The sequence below is a fragment of the Rutilus rutilus genome (genome assembly GCF_951802725.1).
Source record: "Rutilus rutilus genome assembly, chromosome: 5".
NCBI classification, from domain to species: domain Eukaryota; kingdom Metazoa; phylum Chordata; class Actinopteri; order Cypriniformes; family Leuciscidae; genus Rutilus; species Rutilus rutilus.
The window spans coordinates 40541109-40558873 of record NC_140213.1 but is presented as its reverse complement, the minus strand read 5'-3'; the positions used below and the strand labels follow the sequence as shown (position 1 = coordinate 40558873).

General features: G+C 38.0%; 1 protein-coding gene across 3 annotated transcripts in view; it reads left to right on the top strand.

Annotated features, from left to right (window-relative positions):
- Positions 1 to 17765, top strand: part of edc4 (enhancer of mRNA decapping 4) — a 32397-nt gene that overhangs the window by 10160 nt on the left and 4472 nt on the right. For 2 of the 3 annotated variants that reach the window (XM_084409377.1, XM_084409379.1), the window contains exons 12-28: positions 1828 to 2008; positions 2118 to 2184; positions 2269 to 2360; positions 2632 to 2822; positions 2904 to 2980; positions 3186 to 3333; positions 4777 to 5270; positions 6443 to 6544; positions 7376 to 7519; positions 7665 to 7698; positions 7990 to 8170; positions 8672 to 8827; positions 9005 to 9120; positions 9374 to 9539; positions 9761 to 9947; positions 10921 to 11140; positions 12529 to 12692. In XM_084409377.1, the coding sequence (XP_084265503.1) occupies positions 1828 to 2008; positions 2118 to 2184; positions 2269 to 2360; positions 2632 to 2822; positions 2904 to 2980; positions 3186 to 3333; positions 4777 to 5270; positions 6443 to 6544; positions 7376 to 7519; positions 7665 to 7698; positions 7990 to 8170; positions 8672 to 8827; positions 9005 to 9120; positions 9374 to 9539; positions 9761 to 9947; positions 10921 to 11140; positions 12529 to 12692 (2720 nt within the window). The remainder of the gene's footprint in view (positions 1 to 1827; positions 2009 to 2117; positions 2185 to 2268; positions 2361 to 2631; positions 2823 to 2903; positions 2981 to 3185; positions 3334 to 4776; positions 5271 to 6442; positions 6545 to 7375; positions 7520 to 7664; positions 7699 to 7989; positions 8171 to 8671; positions 8828 to 9004; positions 9121 to 9373; positions 9540 to 9760; positions 9948 to 10920; positions 11141 to 12528; positions 12693 to 17765) is intronic. The other variant, XM_084409378.1, reaches the window with a different exon arrangement.

Here is a 17765-nt window from a genome sequence, read left to right as displayed (position 1 = left end):
GGATTTCTCCAAATAGCATGCCAAACTTTACCTGTCAAGTAGAAACTTTGCGACTGAGGCATCAGTGGGAAGCCCAACCTGTGTTTTGAGCACACGCCACCGTGTGAATCGTGTGCACAAGCACGTACGATGGCCTTACGTAAACATATCACCAGAATGATTGACACTTAGGAGGACCAATAGTCTTGATGATCCACCCGGAAAAAGAAAATCCTCCGCTATACCTTTAAGAAAACATCTTTATCAGTTTGACGACACATGTGCCGCAAATACTCACAACGCGTCGATGACCTGAAATGTGAGGGTTTGTTTATTTTAACATCCTGATCGTATGTGCGTTGAGTATTTGATAGCATAACACCGTTTTCAGGTTTGACTGTAATGTTGACATAATTGCAAAAACAAAACAAAAAAACTTTAGAATAAAAAATGCTAAAATGTTGTTTTACAAATTGCTAAACAAATTGTTGTTATGATTTTATAATGTCTAAACATAAATATGAATGAAAAACTTGGAAATGGTATATGAGCTATTGTGTAATCCTCTGCTGCCATCTAGTGGCCGTAGTTGAAAATTCATGTTATTTTAATTTTAAGTGTTTGTTTTCCAGTAGAGGACAGCAATCTTCCACTAAACCATGGCACATTATTCATGTTATCACCATGAATGAAATTTGAGAAATGTAGGTCTTTTTAAAGTGAATTTTTTTGCTGTTTTATATAAATGTATATATTTAAATTATTACAAATTGTAATAAAGTAAAAAGTAAAAAAAAAAAAACACACACACAACTGTACAGTATAAATATTAATAAAATTAGTGATATTACTTTTGTTTAAAAAAAATTGTTACAAAAACTTTGTAACTCTGTCTGTTTACGTAAGTTTGTAGGACCGAAAAATTTGTTTTGTTGCCCTATGTGTAATAGCATAGCAAGCAACATAGCAATGTTTTATTATCCATTCAAAATTACACTCATAATGATACGAGGCTGCATACATACCTTTATTGTCACATGTTTCCCCTCTTTTTCCTAATTTAGGCTCCTGGCTTAGACCTTTTTTTCCTTATCCATAATTTCAATTTGTGTTGATCTAGAACTTATCCCGCTTTCTCTACTGACGTCACTTCAATGGAAGCCTTGAGGTGACTTAAAACAACTCTCGCTCCTCCTCACTTCTGAGTGAGAGTACTTTTCCGGGCGCGCACACCGAATCCCGACCAGGGGTGCGTTTCCCAAAAAACGTTGTTAGCCAACTATGGTTGCAAGTTCCATTATTGGTAATGACAAAACTTGAGACCGTAGTTAGGCTTTGGGAAACACACCCAAGGTTAATTCCCACACTGTAATTCCCATGCCTTGTGCCACCTCCGTAAAGATGTCACCCTGGGCGATTGCCCATGTCGCCCATGCCTAAATCTGCCACTGCACTGAAAAACTCTCCCTCTGGTGTAGCTCTAAAATGTTAGTCTTTTGGAAACATTAACGTCAAACCTGATGCAAAACATCTTCAAACACCAATTGTGGATGGGACATGGGAGATATTCTTGAATCTTATAATTCTCACACCAGAAAAGACTAAAATTAGGTCTGTCTGCAGGTTTTTGAAATTTCAGTTATTTTAGGACAGGTAGAAAGACAAATAGGAAGTATAAAAGCAAATTAAAACCATGGTCAACAATCTAACTCCAGCATATGTACTGTTTAATGGGATTCTTGAGCTTAGGTCAATGTTGCTGTTACAACAAGCACACATTGACATTGTGTAAGTAAATAACTGGTTGTTTATTATTAGCTTATTTTGGGTTGTGTGTTTGATATGTAGGTGTTGTACGTCATGGAGCTGCTACAGAACCAGGAAAAAGGCCGTGCCAACTTCACTGCGGTTTCAGAGTTTCTGCTTACATACCCTGTGCTCAGCTTCGGCATACAGGATGTTGCCCGTGCACGATTGCGACACACTGAGGTCCTTCCCCCTGATGAGGAAAGTGAAAGCATGACAACAGGTCCGTTCCTCCCTTATTTTAATGCTAGTCTTGCTGTGAGGTGAGTGAAGATGCGTTAAGATTGACGCTAATAATGATAATACTGTTGCGTTTTAATATCTTCTCACAGAAGGAAGCCAGGGACCCTCAGAGTCCAAATCAGGAATCCAGATTAAACTCTACTGTGTGCATACAAAGTGAGTTATTTGCATACAAAAAACATCTCTCGATGGTGGCATGAGATTTGTATTCAGATATTCATAACACTCTTATGCCTACAGATCACTACAGGATGTGCAGATCTGGTTCCAACCCAATCAGGGGGCCTCATCCTCCCTTTTCATGCCTCAGTCTGGATCACAAGATGGCTTTGGTGAGTCTGAAAAGTATACTATTATTTATTTTTTTTACATATGTTTCCGAGACCGTCACTACTGAATCTATGCTATGGCAAAAGAAATGTATTTTACCAAAATTATGGTCTGAATTAATTAAGGTGAGGAAAACATAATTGCTTTGTGTGACTTGTTTTTTTATATATATCTTATGGTTTTAAATATACTTTTTTTTTTTTTTTTTTTTTTTAAATGTAAATGTCAAGCATTTTCACAATATGGGATTTATTTATTTTTTCATTCCCCCAGGTTTTTCTGACCCGCTGTCTGATCTGAATGTGGAGGCAATGAGCTCTGATAAGGAGTCTGGGGACAGTGGATCACAGAATGACCTGAGTAAAATTCTGCCGCTTCCAAGTCCAGCTGACTTCATGAGTCCAGCCCCATCAGCCTTGCCCAAACTCATGACCCCGGACGCCTTTATGACTCCCAGTGCTTCTGTAAGCCTTTAATATTACAGATTCTTCATTAGGTCGCTTCAGTGATGGTGGTAATTTATCTTTGCTCTCTTGTTTTTTCAGATGCCTGCCTCTCCCGGCAGCAGTGCAAGCAGCCTGACCATAGTCACGGCCATGAGCAGCTCAGACAACGGTGCAAGGTGGGAGATCAACTCATTTTTGTCAAGGTTTCTTTTTCTTTTTTTAAGAAACGTTTTTATCCTCTTCATTTTCATAAGTGTTTTGTTTTTTTGAGACTTGGATTTCACTGTATGAATTACACAGTGTACAAAAGTACACGTTAGAGTGTAAAATGTGGGGCCCTGTCACACACTCATAGGCATTGCTCAATTTTCTTTCTTCCAGGTGTGGAGATGATCTGACCCAGAGCCCTAAAATGTCTGTCGAATGTGGCAACACTAGCTTGACTCTGAGTGCCAGCGCTGGCAGTTCAAGATCCAACTCCATCCTTATCTCAGGCCTTGGGGAAAACATCCAGGTATTAATGGACATGGTAAATTGCATTTAGTAATATATTGTCTATTAGTGACCGTGTATAAATGTGACTTTGTAAACCAAGACTTTTTTTTTAAAATAAATTAATAATGTTATTTAGCAAGGACGCATTAAATTGATCAAAAATGACAAGACTAGGGCTGCACGATTAATAGTTTTTATATATAAAAAACTTTATGGACTTTTATGTAACTTTATGGTTTCTATGGTATTTATTTGTATGAAAAAGGTAGCCTAAATAGATTAAATACTGTAATTATATTCTATTAGTCCTTAATACATTGTCTAAATTAAGAATATAATACAATTCAATATGTATATCCCACATTTCATGGTGCAGTTAATATTACTAGGCTAACGTTACAGTAAATCCATGGTAAATGATGGGAATTTGTAGACGGAAAAGCCTTCTGACTGTATCGTTGCGCACAGGGTTTCTCCTGTTTGTCAGCGCTGTTTCATCTGCCTTTAAACTGGTTTAAATCACTGAGACATTTGTGTTCTCCGCTGAATTCAAGCGCTTCTCACTGGATCTCGTAACCGAGACAGATCAGAGTAAACGCATCGTCCCTAGTGAGCTCGCGCTGCGCTGCCGTTTGGACTTTGAGCCAAGCAGATTAATGGTCCGTGTGGTGCGCGGTTCAAATGAGTTTCGTTCCGCTTTTGGCGCATAAACATTATCAAACATTTATCGAACTCTTGATATCGTTAAGAGTATATTAACGATATTAATATCAATATTATACGCAATAACCCGCGATTTCGGGTTATTGCGATTAATCGTGCAGCCCTAGCCCTTTTTTTTTTTAAACACATTTTAAAATGTCATTTATTGTGACGCAAAGCTACATTTTCAGCAGCCATTACTCCCACGTGATCCTTCAGAAATCATTCTAATATGCTGATTTGGTGCTCAAACATTTCTTATTATTGTCAATATTGAAAAACGGGTGTGCTGCTTAATAGTTTTGTGGAAACTAATAAATGTTTTAAGGATTCTTTGATTAATAGAAAGTTCAAAATAACAGCATTTATTATAAATGGAAGTCTTTACTGTCATGGCCTAATCCTGGCTTAATCTAAGCCCTGTTTGTGAAACCAGGCCATATATTTCTTAATTTGATCCTAAACTTGAATGGTGGAGTAAATGCTTATGTCATTACTGTCCATCTGAACAAATCAGATTAGATTTCAGCCCTCACAAAATGACAGCTAAGACTGTCAGTCCTTTAGATCTGATGTAAATGAAAACTAATGTAACAATTCTTCTCTTTATCTGGCATCCCTCCATCCACTCTTCCATTTAAAATCCCCATCCGGTTAGGGTTTCTCTCCCCCACTGGTGCTTTCTCCATCCCTACTGCGAGAGGCCTCTCTGCTCTGCGAAGCTGCTCCTTACTCTCACAGACTTCCCCTCCCTTATTTCCCATCTCCTCCACAGGTTTCCTCTCCAAACCCTCCTCTCTCCCTGGATCTCCAGGCCATAGATCCCATGATTGTCCCTCAGGCCTCTCCGACCAGAGCTCGTTCTCCGGATGTTATTTCCTCTGCTTCTACGGCAATGTCCCAGGACATCCCCGAGATCGCCTCGGAAACCCTGCAGAGAGGACTGGCCAGTGCCGCTGCTGACTCCGTCTCCGTCCTGCATTCTGACAGCATGGCTTCAGCCGCATCGGTCCTCCACCTGCTGTCTCCGAGAGCCCGGAGCAGTGCTGAGCACAGTTTGCTGCCTCTCGAATTGGGTGCAGCATCTGTGGATGGAGAACAAAGACTCAATAACACACCCTCCCTACTTGAGACAGCTCTGTCACAGGAGAACGCTGTAGCGGCTGGAGGTTCTTGTTCTGACAGCAGCGTGAACCATGCGTGGCCCGCAGCACCCGATATCACACGAGAGACTCGCAACAGCCTGAGAGACAATGGTTTGGGAGACTGGTGAGTTGCTGTTCTATAATATATTATATACAATCAAATATTTGTATTAGTGCTGGGCGGTATGAGCAAAAATCCAAAATTATACCGGTTTCACGGTATATGACGGTATATTTTATTTCAAGCATGACCACATTTAACCACATTTTCTACTGATTGAGAGGAAATACTGCAGTAGATTTACATAGAAGGCCCTATTTTATTGCCATGAGTGAATATTATAGAAAAATTCCACACTAGTATTAATACAGGTTTGCAAGGCTGTGCCAGCAGGAGGTGCTTTAGGAGCGGCAGAAACAGCAGTTTCCCCAGTAAAGGCTGTACACAAAGCAGCAGCGCTCATAAACACTGCTTTTTTTTTTAGAAAAGATAAAGAAAGATTCAATTGAAATAACATCGAAACTTTTCTAAAGACCGTCAGTTCACTTCAGATACATTCATATAAAAACACCCGCGCTGCGTTTTGACTTTGAAACGTGCAGTGCTCATGTTTATTCAACGATGTCAATGCCAACCACAAATTGATTTTCCAAAAGGCTGTGTTGATATTGTGAACTAATGTATGGGAAACACTGTATATTTGACAGCTATCAATTATAGTTTAACCCAGTGGTTCTCAATTCCAGTCCTCGTGACCCACAGCTCTGCACATTTTGTATGTCTCTCTTATCTGACACACTCAGTTCAGTTCATGGAGTCTCTCTTAATGAGCTGATGATCTGGTTCAGGTGTGTTAAATAAGGGAGACATACAAAATGTGCAGAGCAGTGGGTCACGAGGACTGGAATTGAGAACCACTGGTTTAACCTATCCATCTTCACCGTCATGTTTAGAAACACATACAGCTTTGCCCTGTGCCCTAAGAGAGGGACTCTCTCAAACAGTGAGAGCCGCGTTCCGATCGTTGTTAAAGCGACATACACCGGTATTACGGTATATAAAAAATTCATATCATGATAAAAATAAACACTGGTAGTCAGTATGAACCGGTATACCGCCCAGCACTAATTTATGTATATATAATTTTTTTCATCTGTTTTGTGATTTATGTTGATGTTAATTTAATATTAACATTTAGTATTGATTTATGTTTTGAGAAATTGAGAAATCAGTGATAATATTTGATGATACAAAGTTAAGCATTTGGTAACTCTGTTTTGACTGTTTATTTCCAGTTCTAGGGAGGAAATAAAGGACAGGCACATTTCTTCCCCCTACCACAGGCGCACCTATCACCTGACTCAGAACGACAGTCAAGATGCAAGTGCAGAGCAGAGGTAAACTTTACATTTTGGAGTATCACCTGTCAGCATCCTCTGTAGCTCAGATCCCATTACTATACTCAATTTTCATGTTTAATAAGGATCTGTTCAGTTTCTGCTGTCTGTTCATTTTAACTTTACATTTGCTTGTCATACAAGCACTTTAGGAAGCTGTAAAATGCGTGAATCTCAGATTAAGTTGTTTGATGGGAGTATTATGAGGTCTGTGGCCACATAATATTAACATTAACTCCAGCTGTGAAATAAATGTCTCCCCAGTTGGCTGGTAACTTAATTAGGAACAGAAACATTACATGGATTCAGTCAAATTTGTCAGAATATTAGTCTGACCTTCGCTAACAACAGTGATGTGAGCAATTCAAATCAAGGACATGCAAACCGTCTGCTAAAGAAAACCTGTCACGACTGTTAATCTTTTTTTTTTTTTTCTCTCTAGGAACGGTATTACAAAAACTTCCTGTTTAGTGTTCTAAATGAGTTCTGCTCTGAAATGGGATTCTGAGTTTGGATGTTTCTGTAATACGAATCCTATAATGTGGGATATGTAGGATATTCTTCAAATTAAGCCACCAAAACGGTTTCTGTCCTTCCTGTGCAAGTAAAATCCACCTGTCCCAGACAAGAGTTAATGTTGAGCGCATCCATGGCATGCATGACATTCAAACAAGTCTGAGCATGACTCAACAAACTAGTTAAGATAATGATGTGAATATGCTAATTAAGGGCGTGTTAAGACACCTGTAGTTCAATCTACAATACCTTGAGGACAATTTTGCTGATCTCTTGTCTTTTTCACTTATTTTCTTTACCTGCTCTGATTGACAGTGATCATGATGATGAGGTTGCCAGTCTGGCCTCCTCGTCGGGGAACTGTGGCCCTCGCTCCTCTCACAGACTTCCCGTAAAGGACTGGAAAACATCACCACGCAGCTCCCCCAAGCTCAAGAGGAAGAGCAAGAAAGATGAAGGGTGAGTGAGCTGCCCTCCTTACTATGTAAATCATCCTGATATTAATGTTTATATTGTTTAATGTGGGATTGAGTGGTGAGCCCTTTCAGCCATATAATCTGATTGTGTGACTGATTAGATCATCTTTGTTTTTCTCCCTTCCCAGAGAGTCCTCACAGTCTAGACAGATTGAGAACCAGGTAAGTCTGTTGATCCCCTGCACCACAATGCGAATGCATTTCGTTGCTTTTGTATTGTGTAAACCCAATCAAAATGCATGAAGGCTTGTTTTCTGTCTAGTCACTGTGATTCATCATATAAATAAAACATTAATGGAAAGCTAAACCATGAATAACATGGCAAGCTCTGTAGTATGAATGTTCTGCTGTGACTGCGAAGACTCTTGCAACCGTGCTGATGATGTCAGGGATGCTTGAGTTTCATGTGTGAGGAATTGTTTCATGTGAATGAGTTTGCTGTTGTGTTCTCAGATGAGCACAGAGGTGCAAGACGAGCTCCTGCTGATGTTGCGGAGCCAGCAGAGGGAGTTAGCAGAGCTGAGACAGAACCAGCTGGACATTCTGCAGAGAGTTACCAGCCACATGGATGCCATACAGAGCTCCATCATGGCTCATATCGAGCACTCCATGTTGGCTCAGCAGGAGCAAGAACGTATCCTTCCACTAGGGGGAGACTCGTAGCTAAATTAGGATTAGAGCAAAGACATCAAACGAAAGAACGATATGAAATTGAGAATTTAAATGCATGGTCTTTCATCAACAGTGCTACTCTGGCTGAGTAATATTGATATTGTAGCCTATCATGTTTCATGGCCATGCTCAATTTTCATGCTAAATCAGAAAGATAAAAGTCCCACTCTACTGTAATTTCTACAGAATATTAACAGAAAATGTCACATTACAGAAGTTAAATGTATTATGAATGGCACCGCACATGAAGAAGCTACATTTCTAAGCAATTTTAATATAATCTAAGATGAAAATGAAGTAAAATCTAAGCCCACTATCTCAACAAAAAGCAAGAAAGCTTACATGAATATAATTGGTCTCTAATGCATGATCTTGTTTTTTTCACATGCATATATGAACAAAAATCCCTTTCGATTTGTCAGGCCCATACTATTTGTTGTTAACTTTAACTAGCTGTTGACAGAAAGAAGAATGGAGCGAATTCTGGCTGAGGGACAAAGCCGGAACCAACAGCTCCACGACCAGCTGGTTCAGCAGCTTGTCCAGACTCTGAACAACAGTCTGTGCAACCGGCTAGACAAAGTTTTGCGTGAAGAAATGAAGAAGATCGTCCCACAGAGTGAGTGCCGATGTGCTAAACTCAAGATCTTAACCGTACTTTTTGTCAACGTTCAATACAGCAAAGAACATTCTGCTCTTTTTTTGTTTTGTCCCTGTGACATGGCTGGAAAGAAGCCTTTTTTTTTTTTTTTTTATGTTTATGTAGAGCTTTAGTTGACCTTTTTCTTTTATGCAGCCATATCGAAGAGTCTAGAACCTGTGACTGGCCAGATGAACAGCACCATCGCTGCCAAGTTAACCGCAGTGGAAGGAACACTGAAAGAAAATGTCACCAAAGTTGTTAAGTCCAAGGTCAGTGGCTTAACGTTTGAGAATGAGCACAAATTCCATCCAAACTTGCCATTTGTTAGAATATTTTTTTCTAAAGGCTGGGTTAAATACATTTCTGGCTGTAAAGATTGTTTCTCTGAAACTACAAACTGAGCAGTTCAAAAGATTGCACCAACTTCTATACACCAGTGTAGCACTGAATAATTCATCATGGAAGACGAAACAGGCAAAAACTGGGGAAAATTATAACTTTGTCCTATTCTTCCATTCACAGAACACTACAGATGCCATTGGTCGTGCTGCTGCCGAGGCCATGCAGGGCCCCATTCAGGCAGCCTACAAAGAGACCTTCCAGAGCATTGTGCTTCCTGTGTTTGAGAGAGGCTGCCAGTCCATGTTTCAGCAGATCAATGACAGCTTCAAACAGGGAACCCACGAGTGTAAGAACCATCACAATAGACTTCGCTACCAATCTTACATTTTATTTCTGCTTTTTTACAGCAATAAAAAAATAAGCATAGGGCATATTAATGAATCTGGCAGGTTGTTGCATGCTTTTTAGGTCTGTTTTACACATCCTGCGTTTGTAGCACCAGCTAATTATTGCAACCCTTTTAATGTATTTCTACTAAATGTATAATGACTTTACATTCTCATGCAGACATCCAACAGCTGGAGACACACGTCAAGAACAGGAAACAGCGGGACCAGGATGCACGGGATCCCGTGATTGGCCAGCTGCAACAGATGATTGACACACTCCAGAATTCTCAAGACCAGCTGGCCTCCACTGTGACGGCCAGCGTGTGCTCTGATGTTCAGCATCAGCTCCACATGATCGTGGGAAAGTAAGGCTTTCCGTCACATGCATGCAGCACTATTCAATATTTGTCAGAAATCAATATGAGGAATTCTCTTTCCCCTTGTATGCCTTTCTATCTATCTATCTATCTATCTATCTATATATATATATATATATATATATAAATAAATATAAATAAATAAATACGGCGATAAGTGTTTCTGTTTGGCCAAAAAATGTCCAAAGCCGGACTTCTATTTTGAGTCTGTTCTGTCTAGTAAATTGTTTATTAGTTAGAGTATTGTTTAAAATAGTTAAACATTAATAATATAATAACATAAATTTATGAAATATATGAAAAAGTATTACAGCTTTTGCCTTTTTATTATTAGTAATAGAAAGGAAAACACTATAATACTTTCTCATATACCATTGTTGCGTTCAGCAAATGTTCAGCATTTATATAATTTAAACTGTCTTTGAATTTTAAAGTCTTTGAATATCTAATAAATATTTAATTCTGCGAACAGTTTTGTTTGCTTAGTGTTTACTTCCTTAGTTGTGTATTTAACTTTTTATTTCTTTAAAAAAACTTTTGTAGGATTACATAACCAAGAAGGTTGCTTTCTAAAGTTTAAATAATATTTTTCATATTGATTTTGTTTCAGATTATTTATTTCTAATTTAGTAAATTATATGCTGCTATGAAGAAGAGCTGAATGATTCTGGATAAGTTTCTGAATAGGCAACTAAATAAAATGATGTAATTTACTGGAGGTTCTGACAAAATGTTAATTGCTGGTCTATTAAAAAAAAAATGTAATCGATTCTTTTGGTTTAAATTCAGTTTGAATTAATAATTCAGTGACTCGTGCATAAAGCCTCACTTGTTTCAATGACATAATAAAAAAAAATTTGCAGTCACTTGTTGCCACCGATTGGTTATGTTTTTATATATATATTTTTTTTTTTATATATATATTGTTGCCATAGTCTAATGGTGTCTCTCCTCTCTGCAGCCTGCAGGACTCAATCCTGACACAGGTGCAGCGCATAGTGAAGGGAGAGGTGAGTCTGGCCATGAAGGAGCAGCAGGCAGCCGTCACCTCCAGCATCATGCAGGCCATGCGCTCGGCTGCAGGAACACCTGTCCCCTCCACACATCTGGACTACCAGGCCCAGCAGGCCAGCATACTGCAGTTACTACAGCAGGGCCAGCTCAATGAGGCCTTCCAACAGGTTAGTTACCGATCGCTAGACACATACATATGACTGATATTTCACTCATTATATCATGCTTCTGTGATCATGTTTTATGGGCTTTTTTTATGGTCATTAGTGGTGGAATTAGATAAACTGCTATGTCATGTACGTAGCCCTTTTAACACACTTTTACATGCATTAAGCCAGTGGTCCTCAACCAAGCTATTTTCTTTCTCCCTCAATAACTATTATTTTTGTTGAAAAAACATCAAGAGAACAGATTCAGAGTTTTAAAGATTGAATTTAAATGAATTAATTTAATGTATGGTTTCTGTTAATACATTTCTAAACAAGTATGATTGTCATAAATGCAGCAAGAAATTCCAGTGGAAAGGTCTAAAAGGTTGAGAACCACTGCATTGAGCCATATGCCACTGCAAAATGTGCCACACTGTAACCGTTTGCATTTTGTGAAATGTAAGCATTTAAAGTCCACATGAAATCAATATTAGTTTTTTGGGCTTTTAGTATGAATATGTTAGTCTTACTGTTATCTATAAGCTAGCGCTCCAAAACAATGACTAAATTCACATTTAGAAGATATAAGCATTCAAAACTTAGTCAATTATGGATCAATGATTTTAATGACATCACTCTGTACTTCAGCAGCTCATCAGATTTTCTGTCCAATCAAATTCTCTCTAGAATCTAAAGTGTCCCGCCCCCTACATATAAATAGACGCTGAAACTGGCTAAAATCGAACACATATTCACACATTTACTATTTTCTACATGGGGGAATAAAATATATAGCTGTGATATAAGCTAACTGCTATTGGCTATTTTAAAAAGGGGGAGGAGCTGTTTGATATGTTTCATCCTGTCTTCCTGTTTCAGTGGAAATTACGTAAACACATTGAATAAATGCTGTGTGTTTCAAGCCACTTCAATGGGCTTTCAAGGGAAACCTCTTTACAAACACTTCTATGGAGTAAATCAGTAGCATTTTTGGTTACCCTCTGTAGGGTTATTGTTCAAGTTAAATAATGCAAGTAGCTAATTAAGCCTAATTAATCACTGATAGCCTAATTAAGCTTTTGGGAGGAGACGTCTTAACATAAGTGCTGACAGTCAGACTGCAATAACTGTTCAGTATTCTCTTGATTTGTATTCATAACTTGTTAATTTATTACATAATTAGCATTTTCAGTCAATTTAGTGGTTGTAGGGAATCACTATAATTAGTCTGAACTGTTTGGTGAAATTGAACCCTTAGTTTAATACTTATTTCCACAGGTGACATAACATGGGATTTGACCTTTTACTATCGTCTCTCTTTATATGTGATCATCTTTCACAGCAACACAGTATTGTATCATTCCTCCAGGTTTTTTCCTGACTGCTTGCTGTGATTTTTCTTGCAGGCTTTATCCGCAGCAGACCTGAATCTGGTACTGTACGTCTGCGAGACCATTGACTCTCAGCAAGTGTTCGGCCAGCAGCCCTGTCCACTCCATCAGGCCGTCCTCCTGTCCCTCATCCAGCAGCTCTCCACCAACCTGAGCACACGCTCAGAACTCAAGATCAGGTTTGCTCCCTTCAGCTCTATCAGTCAGTGCAGTCATGCTCTATACTTATCTCAAAATGTCCTTTATATAGCAGTTATTTCTTCAGCACCCCCCTTGCAGTTTCAATGAGTATGCAAAAGCATGCAGAGCACTGTGCTTTTAATGATTAAACTCTTAAGTATTTATTTATAGTCCTGTGTCGTACGTGATCAAGGCCAAAATGCGGTTTCATATCACAGTACATTAATGCTTTAAGACTCGACATCGTCCCCTTCTCCTCTTAAATTCCTCTGTGAGTGACCTTGTGTTGAAGGGGACATCGGCTTCTGTGGCAGTGCTGCATTGGGCTGCAGTTATTAAAGTGCTGTACAGTTTGGGCTGCATTAGAGTTCTCTGCAGGGAGAAAGGGACTAACTCCTGTGAATCACAGAGTAATGCTCTGCCTGTGTGCTGCCAAGTCCCTTTACTGCTATAAACTGTTATCTGACAGTCCTATCTCTGAATTGCACTCTAAAATACTAGTGTTTCATACTGTCCATATGTGCATAGACATTACCATCTGTAAGTCTGTGTCCGTTTTCTGCTTGGACATAACAATGTTATTTTAAGCAGTAAGGCACATGCTTTAGGGTTTATATTGATTTATATATTTATATAGTGCCTGAAATGATATTTATTTGAGTCTACGCCAAGGTCATTATAGTTTTGCATTTTTTAAATGTTTTTATTTTAATATCATTTTCAAATGTTCTATAAATTTCATTTTAGTTTTAGTTAGTTTCATTAATGGTTTTGTTAGTTTTTATTTTGGGAACACATTTCTATTTAGTTTTTATATATTTAGTTTCAGTTTTAGTAATTATAGTTTAGCAGAGTTAACAGAACACTTCCAGTTAAAGACATTTAAATTCAGCATTTATATATTTAGTTTCAGTTTTAGTAATCATAGTTTAGCAGAGTTGACAGAACACTTCCAGTTAAAGACATTTAAATTCAGCAAAGTTTAATGTTTGCAGTTCATAGTTAACTCTTGTGAAAACCTCTTAATAAAAAATAAAAAAATGTTTGAGGATGAACAAAGAACTAAACAAATGCAACTAAAAAGAAAAAATTATTTAATTTTTAAAATAATATTAAAAATGAAATCTCAAACGTGGTGTGTAAGGAAAACAAAAAGATATGCATATGATTATTCTTTAATGTTTGAAAGGATTAATCATAGAACTAACCTTATTCTTGTATTGATCCATTTATGCTTTTTGTCTATTGCTTCGTTTAAAAATCATATACTCATAGTTAAAGGGGTCATGAACTGGATTGTTTTATTATTTTATAATGTTGCCTGGGGTGCCCTTATAATGTTAGTATGATTTTTACATCAAAAATTGTTATAATTTATAAATAAAAGCCATTTTTCCAAGCCTGATTTCAGCCTCAGATTTGAACGCTCCGTTTTAAGGGGCGTGTCTGCTGTGAGACTGCAGTGCAAACGCCCACTGCTGTGATTGGCTGACATGCTTGCATATGAAATAGCTAGTATTACATGAACTTTCTCGAAAACTTTTACTATGTTTTTACTATTACAGCTATCGAGATTAACAAATCGTGAAAAGTATCGTTTAAAGCATTATATTTAAATCTATTACATCGCATGAAAGGTTGCAGCATGATGAGCACTGACTGAGCAGATGACAGACAGTCTGTTGATCGCGTGAATAAAGATCTTATCATTGCAACGCAATTTTTGCACTCTCACAAATGCTTACACCAAATCACAATGCAAACACGATGTGAATACACAGTAAGAGCTTCGTTGTGTAGTGTAACAGTGTCATTATTTCATCACGAGTTTGGTAAGTGTCCAGATAAGCTCTCGCGGCTCGCGCTGTGCTGTTTGATTGACAGCTTGGGCGAATGGAAAGGGATCGTTCTTTGATCGCTTTCTGTATATAATTTAATAAGAGTTTAAAAAAGATCATTTTCATAATACTACGAGAAATTATGTGAAGTTGATCGTTTAGTCACTGATGCATAAACAGTTTTGAACGATTTTAAGAGAAAGATATCTGAACTTGAATAATTACACATCAGAAATCACTGATCGCAGATCAGGCATTAGAATACACATGGTTACTTACATGTTGCTGGCAGATCCGTGTCGGGAAATTGTGATTGACTGATTTAATAAAGTTTAACCATGCTGGAATCCGAAGGAAGCTTATGCAGACTGTCTTCTTCCACAAACAGGCACTGCACAATATTTAGTCAACAGCATGTTTATTACTTGGAAGTAGCTCGATCCGGTTTAGCAATTATCATGTCCTATGTTATTTAGCATGTTTGGGCGAATCGGTGGGTGGGGCTAAACAGGCCGTGTTGAAGTAGGCGTTGATCTTCTTTTGTGGAGGCGGTGTTTTATCCTCTTTGACGTCATAGTTCCCCACTTTGAAAAACGAGTCGTTTGCTGAGCCTGATGTCTATAAAAGCTTTTATTGGACTAACAAGGTAGTTTTCAGTTCTGAAACTTACAGGATATTATTATAGTATTATGATCTCTTATATGTCAAAAGCTCAAGGAAAATTTGATTTCTCAGTTCATCACCCCTTTAAAACTCATATTCAAATGTTCTGTTCAGACCAGACCATTTAGTATACAAACGTCTTCAACAGATCCGATCTTTTCACCCAAAATCGGCCAGGTTTTAGCAAATATGCTCTGTAATTAGCAGTGGCTCTTCCGTCCACCTACTTAATCAGCTGTGGCTCTTCCGTCCACCTACGAGCTAGTTTTCGGCAAAAAACTGGCCTGACTCCCTCAGGTCAATTTCTCCCTTGAAAACTCTCTCTGCCCGTACCAAAGAGACAGTCTCAGCCAATATGGTTCACCCACAATTATATCAATTTACACCTAACAAAAATAAAACAATTTGCCGTTTCTTACCCGAAGATGCTTTTCTTTTCTGTAATTGCTACTGATTCTTTCTGATCCCGGTGGGAGTTCTTCCCCTGGTACTGAAAGCGGGTATTGGCTCTTTCTCCTGAGTTCTATCTCAAACCGTCGAGGTATAAGACCAGCAGCCTGGTACCGCCGGGGCGTTCACTCCGTCAAATCCGTCTCAGGACCAGGAGAAGAAGATTCCTCACGGGATCCCACACTTCTGACACCAATTGTAATGGCAATTTTCAAAGGTTAATCAAACAGCATCAAAAGGCATAAGAAAACTTTCAGAGGCAAATTGTAATAAAGAGAAAAAGTTTATTCTCTGAGAGAATTCTGTTCACAGTTACCACAGCTACCCGGTATCAGGAAGACAGAACCTAACAGACTCAACAAAAACAGACATTTTATAGTGTCTACTCTGACAAATACGTCTATTTCTGGGCTATAGACATGCTATTTTAAATTTGTTTTTTTTGTTTTTTTTTGCTCAGTGTGGTATCTTGTCTAATATGTGTGGTAGGCCTATCTTGTTTAGGCTAGTTTCACATGAGATGGTTATCTTACCTGGAATTAAGGTACAGCTGTATTTGCATAAGGTGATGGAAATATTTAGCCCATTTGGCCATTTCTGCTTCTTAGCGGCTGGTTCACACAGAAAAGCGGTTTTGCTTTGAAAAACGGTAAAAAGACGCGGCGCAGTGGGATGGGGCAAAAGCGCAAGTCTCGATACACGTCTTTTAAAAGTTGAACTTAATTTAACAAAGTGCCGCGTTTTTAGAGCGTTGTGTCATGCACGTGATGCTGCAGAAGACGCGAGACTCGAGTGCAACGGACATACGTTGAAAAAAGTAAAGTAGCGCAGTGGAATGGAAAAAAGTGATTTGAGCGGCACAGGATGAGAGCTTATTAATTACGAAAAAAAATTTGACCAACAGTTTTAGTCTTAGTTTCAGTTTTCGTTTACGAAAATAACGCTTTTATGACAGAAACCATTAGACACCTCCATATGAAAATCAAACTTAAATTTGTTTCATAATTTGAATATGTATTAAATTGAGACTTTCCTTTTATGAATAACATTTATTAATAATATGAAATGTTACTTAACTGCCAAATTAGCATATTTTAATGATTTCTGAAGGTTCATGGGACACTGAACGGTTATTTTAAATTGTAATAATATTTGTGTTTTTACTGTATTTTTCTATTAAATATATGCAGTGAAATAAGAGGCTTTTCAAAAACGTTACATTAAATAATAGAATTATTGTTCCAAACTTTTGACAGGTAGTGTGTGTATAATTTAATGGTTCATGTAATTTGATTGGACGCTCCTGACCGGACAACACTATCATGACCCAATTAGGGATGGGACGGTATGAAAATTTCATATCACGATTATAGTGACCAAAATTATCGTGATTATCAATATTATCACGGTTTTGTTAAAACGAGATGAAAGTGTTCAAAAAGAACTGATGCTCACACTAAAAACAGTTTGATATTTGAAAATCAGCAAACAACAAATAAAACAAGCAGCTCTATGCACTTTTTTTAAGCAAGATTATATTCTGTGGCATTTCCTTCCTTATAATGACCGTCGTCAATAGCAACGCATTATAACAGCGCACATCCATGTAATAGTCTTGTTTGAACTTGATCGTTTGTCTTTGGCTGAAAGCCACTTGTTGCGAACTTTTCTTCGCGGAAGCTTCACGTTTATTTCAAGTGAGTGAGATAAAATATTTCAACTCAAAACAACATTTTGTGCCCAATTAAGTTATTTCCCAGATGTAGTTTTGGTATTGAGGTCAAAGTTAACTTGCCTTGCGTTCGCTATAAACAGTGGGTGATGGTCACACAAGACGACTCGGCAGATTTGAAGTGTTTATTGTAGTGACCATCCTCGATTAAGTTTCACTCAGGACTTTTGTAAAAGCCAAAATATGACCATACCTCAGATTTGGTCCTCTTAAAAGGCTGAAAAATCTCCTGAGCACGGTCACTGCCTTCCGCCATTCATTCTCGAATAAAAAAATTAATTAAAAAAACAACAGCCTGCTTCAGACTGTTGCTGGCTGTACAGGATTTACAGTGAGTTATTAAAATCGAGATAATCAAATACGGTTTTAATGATAATTAAATTTTAAAC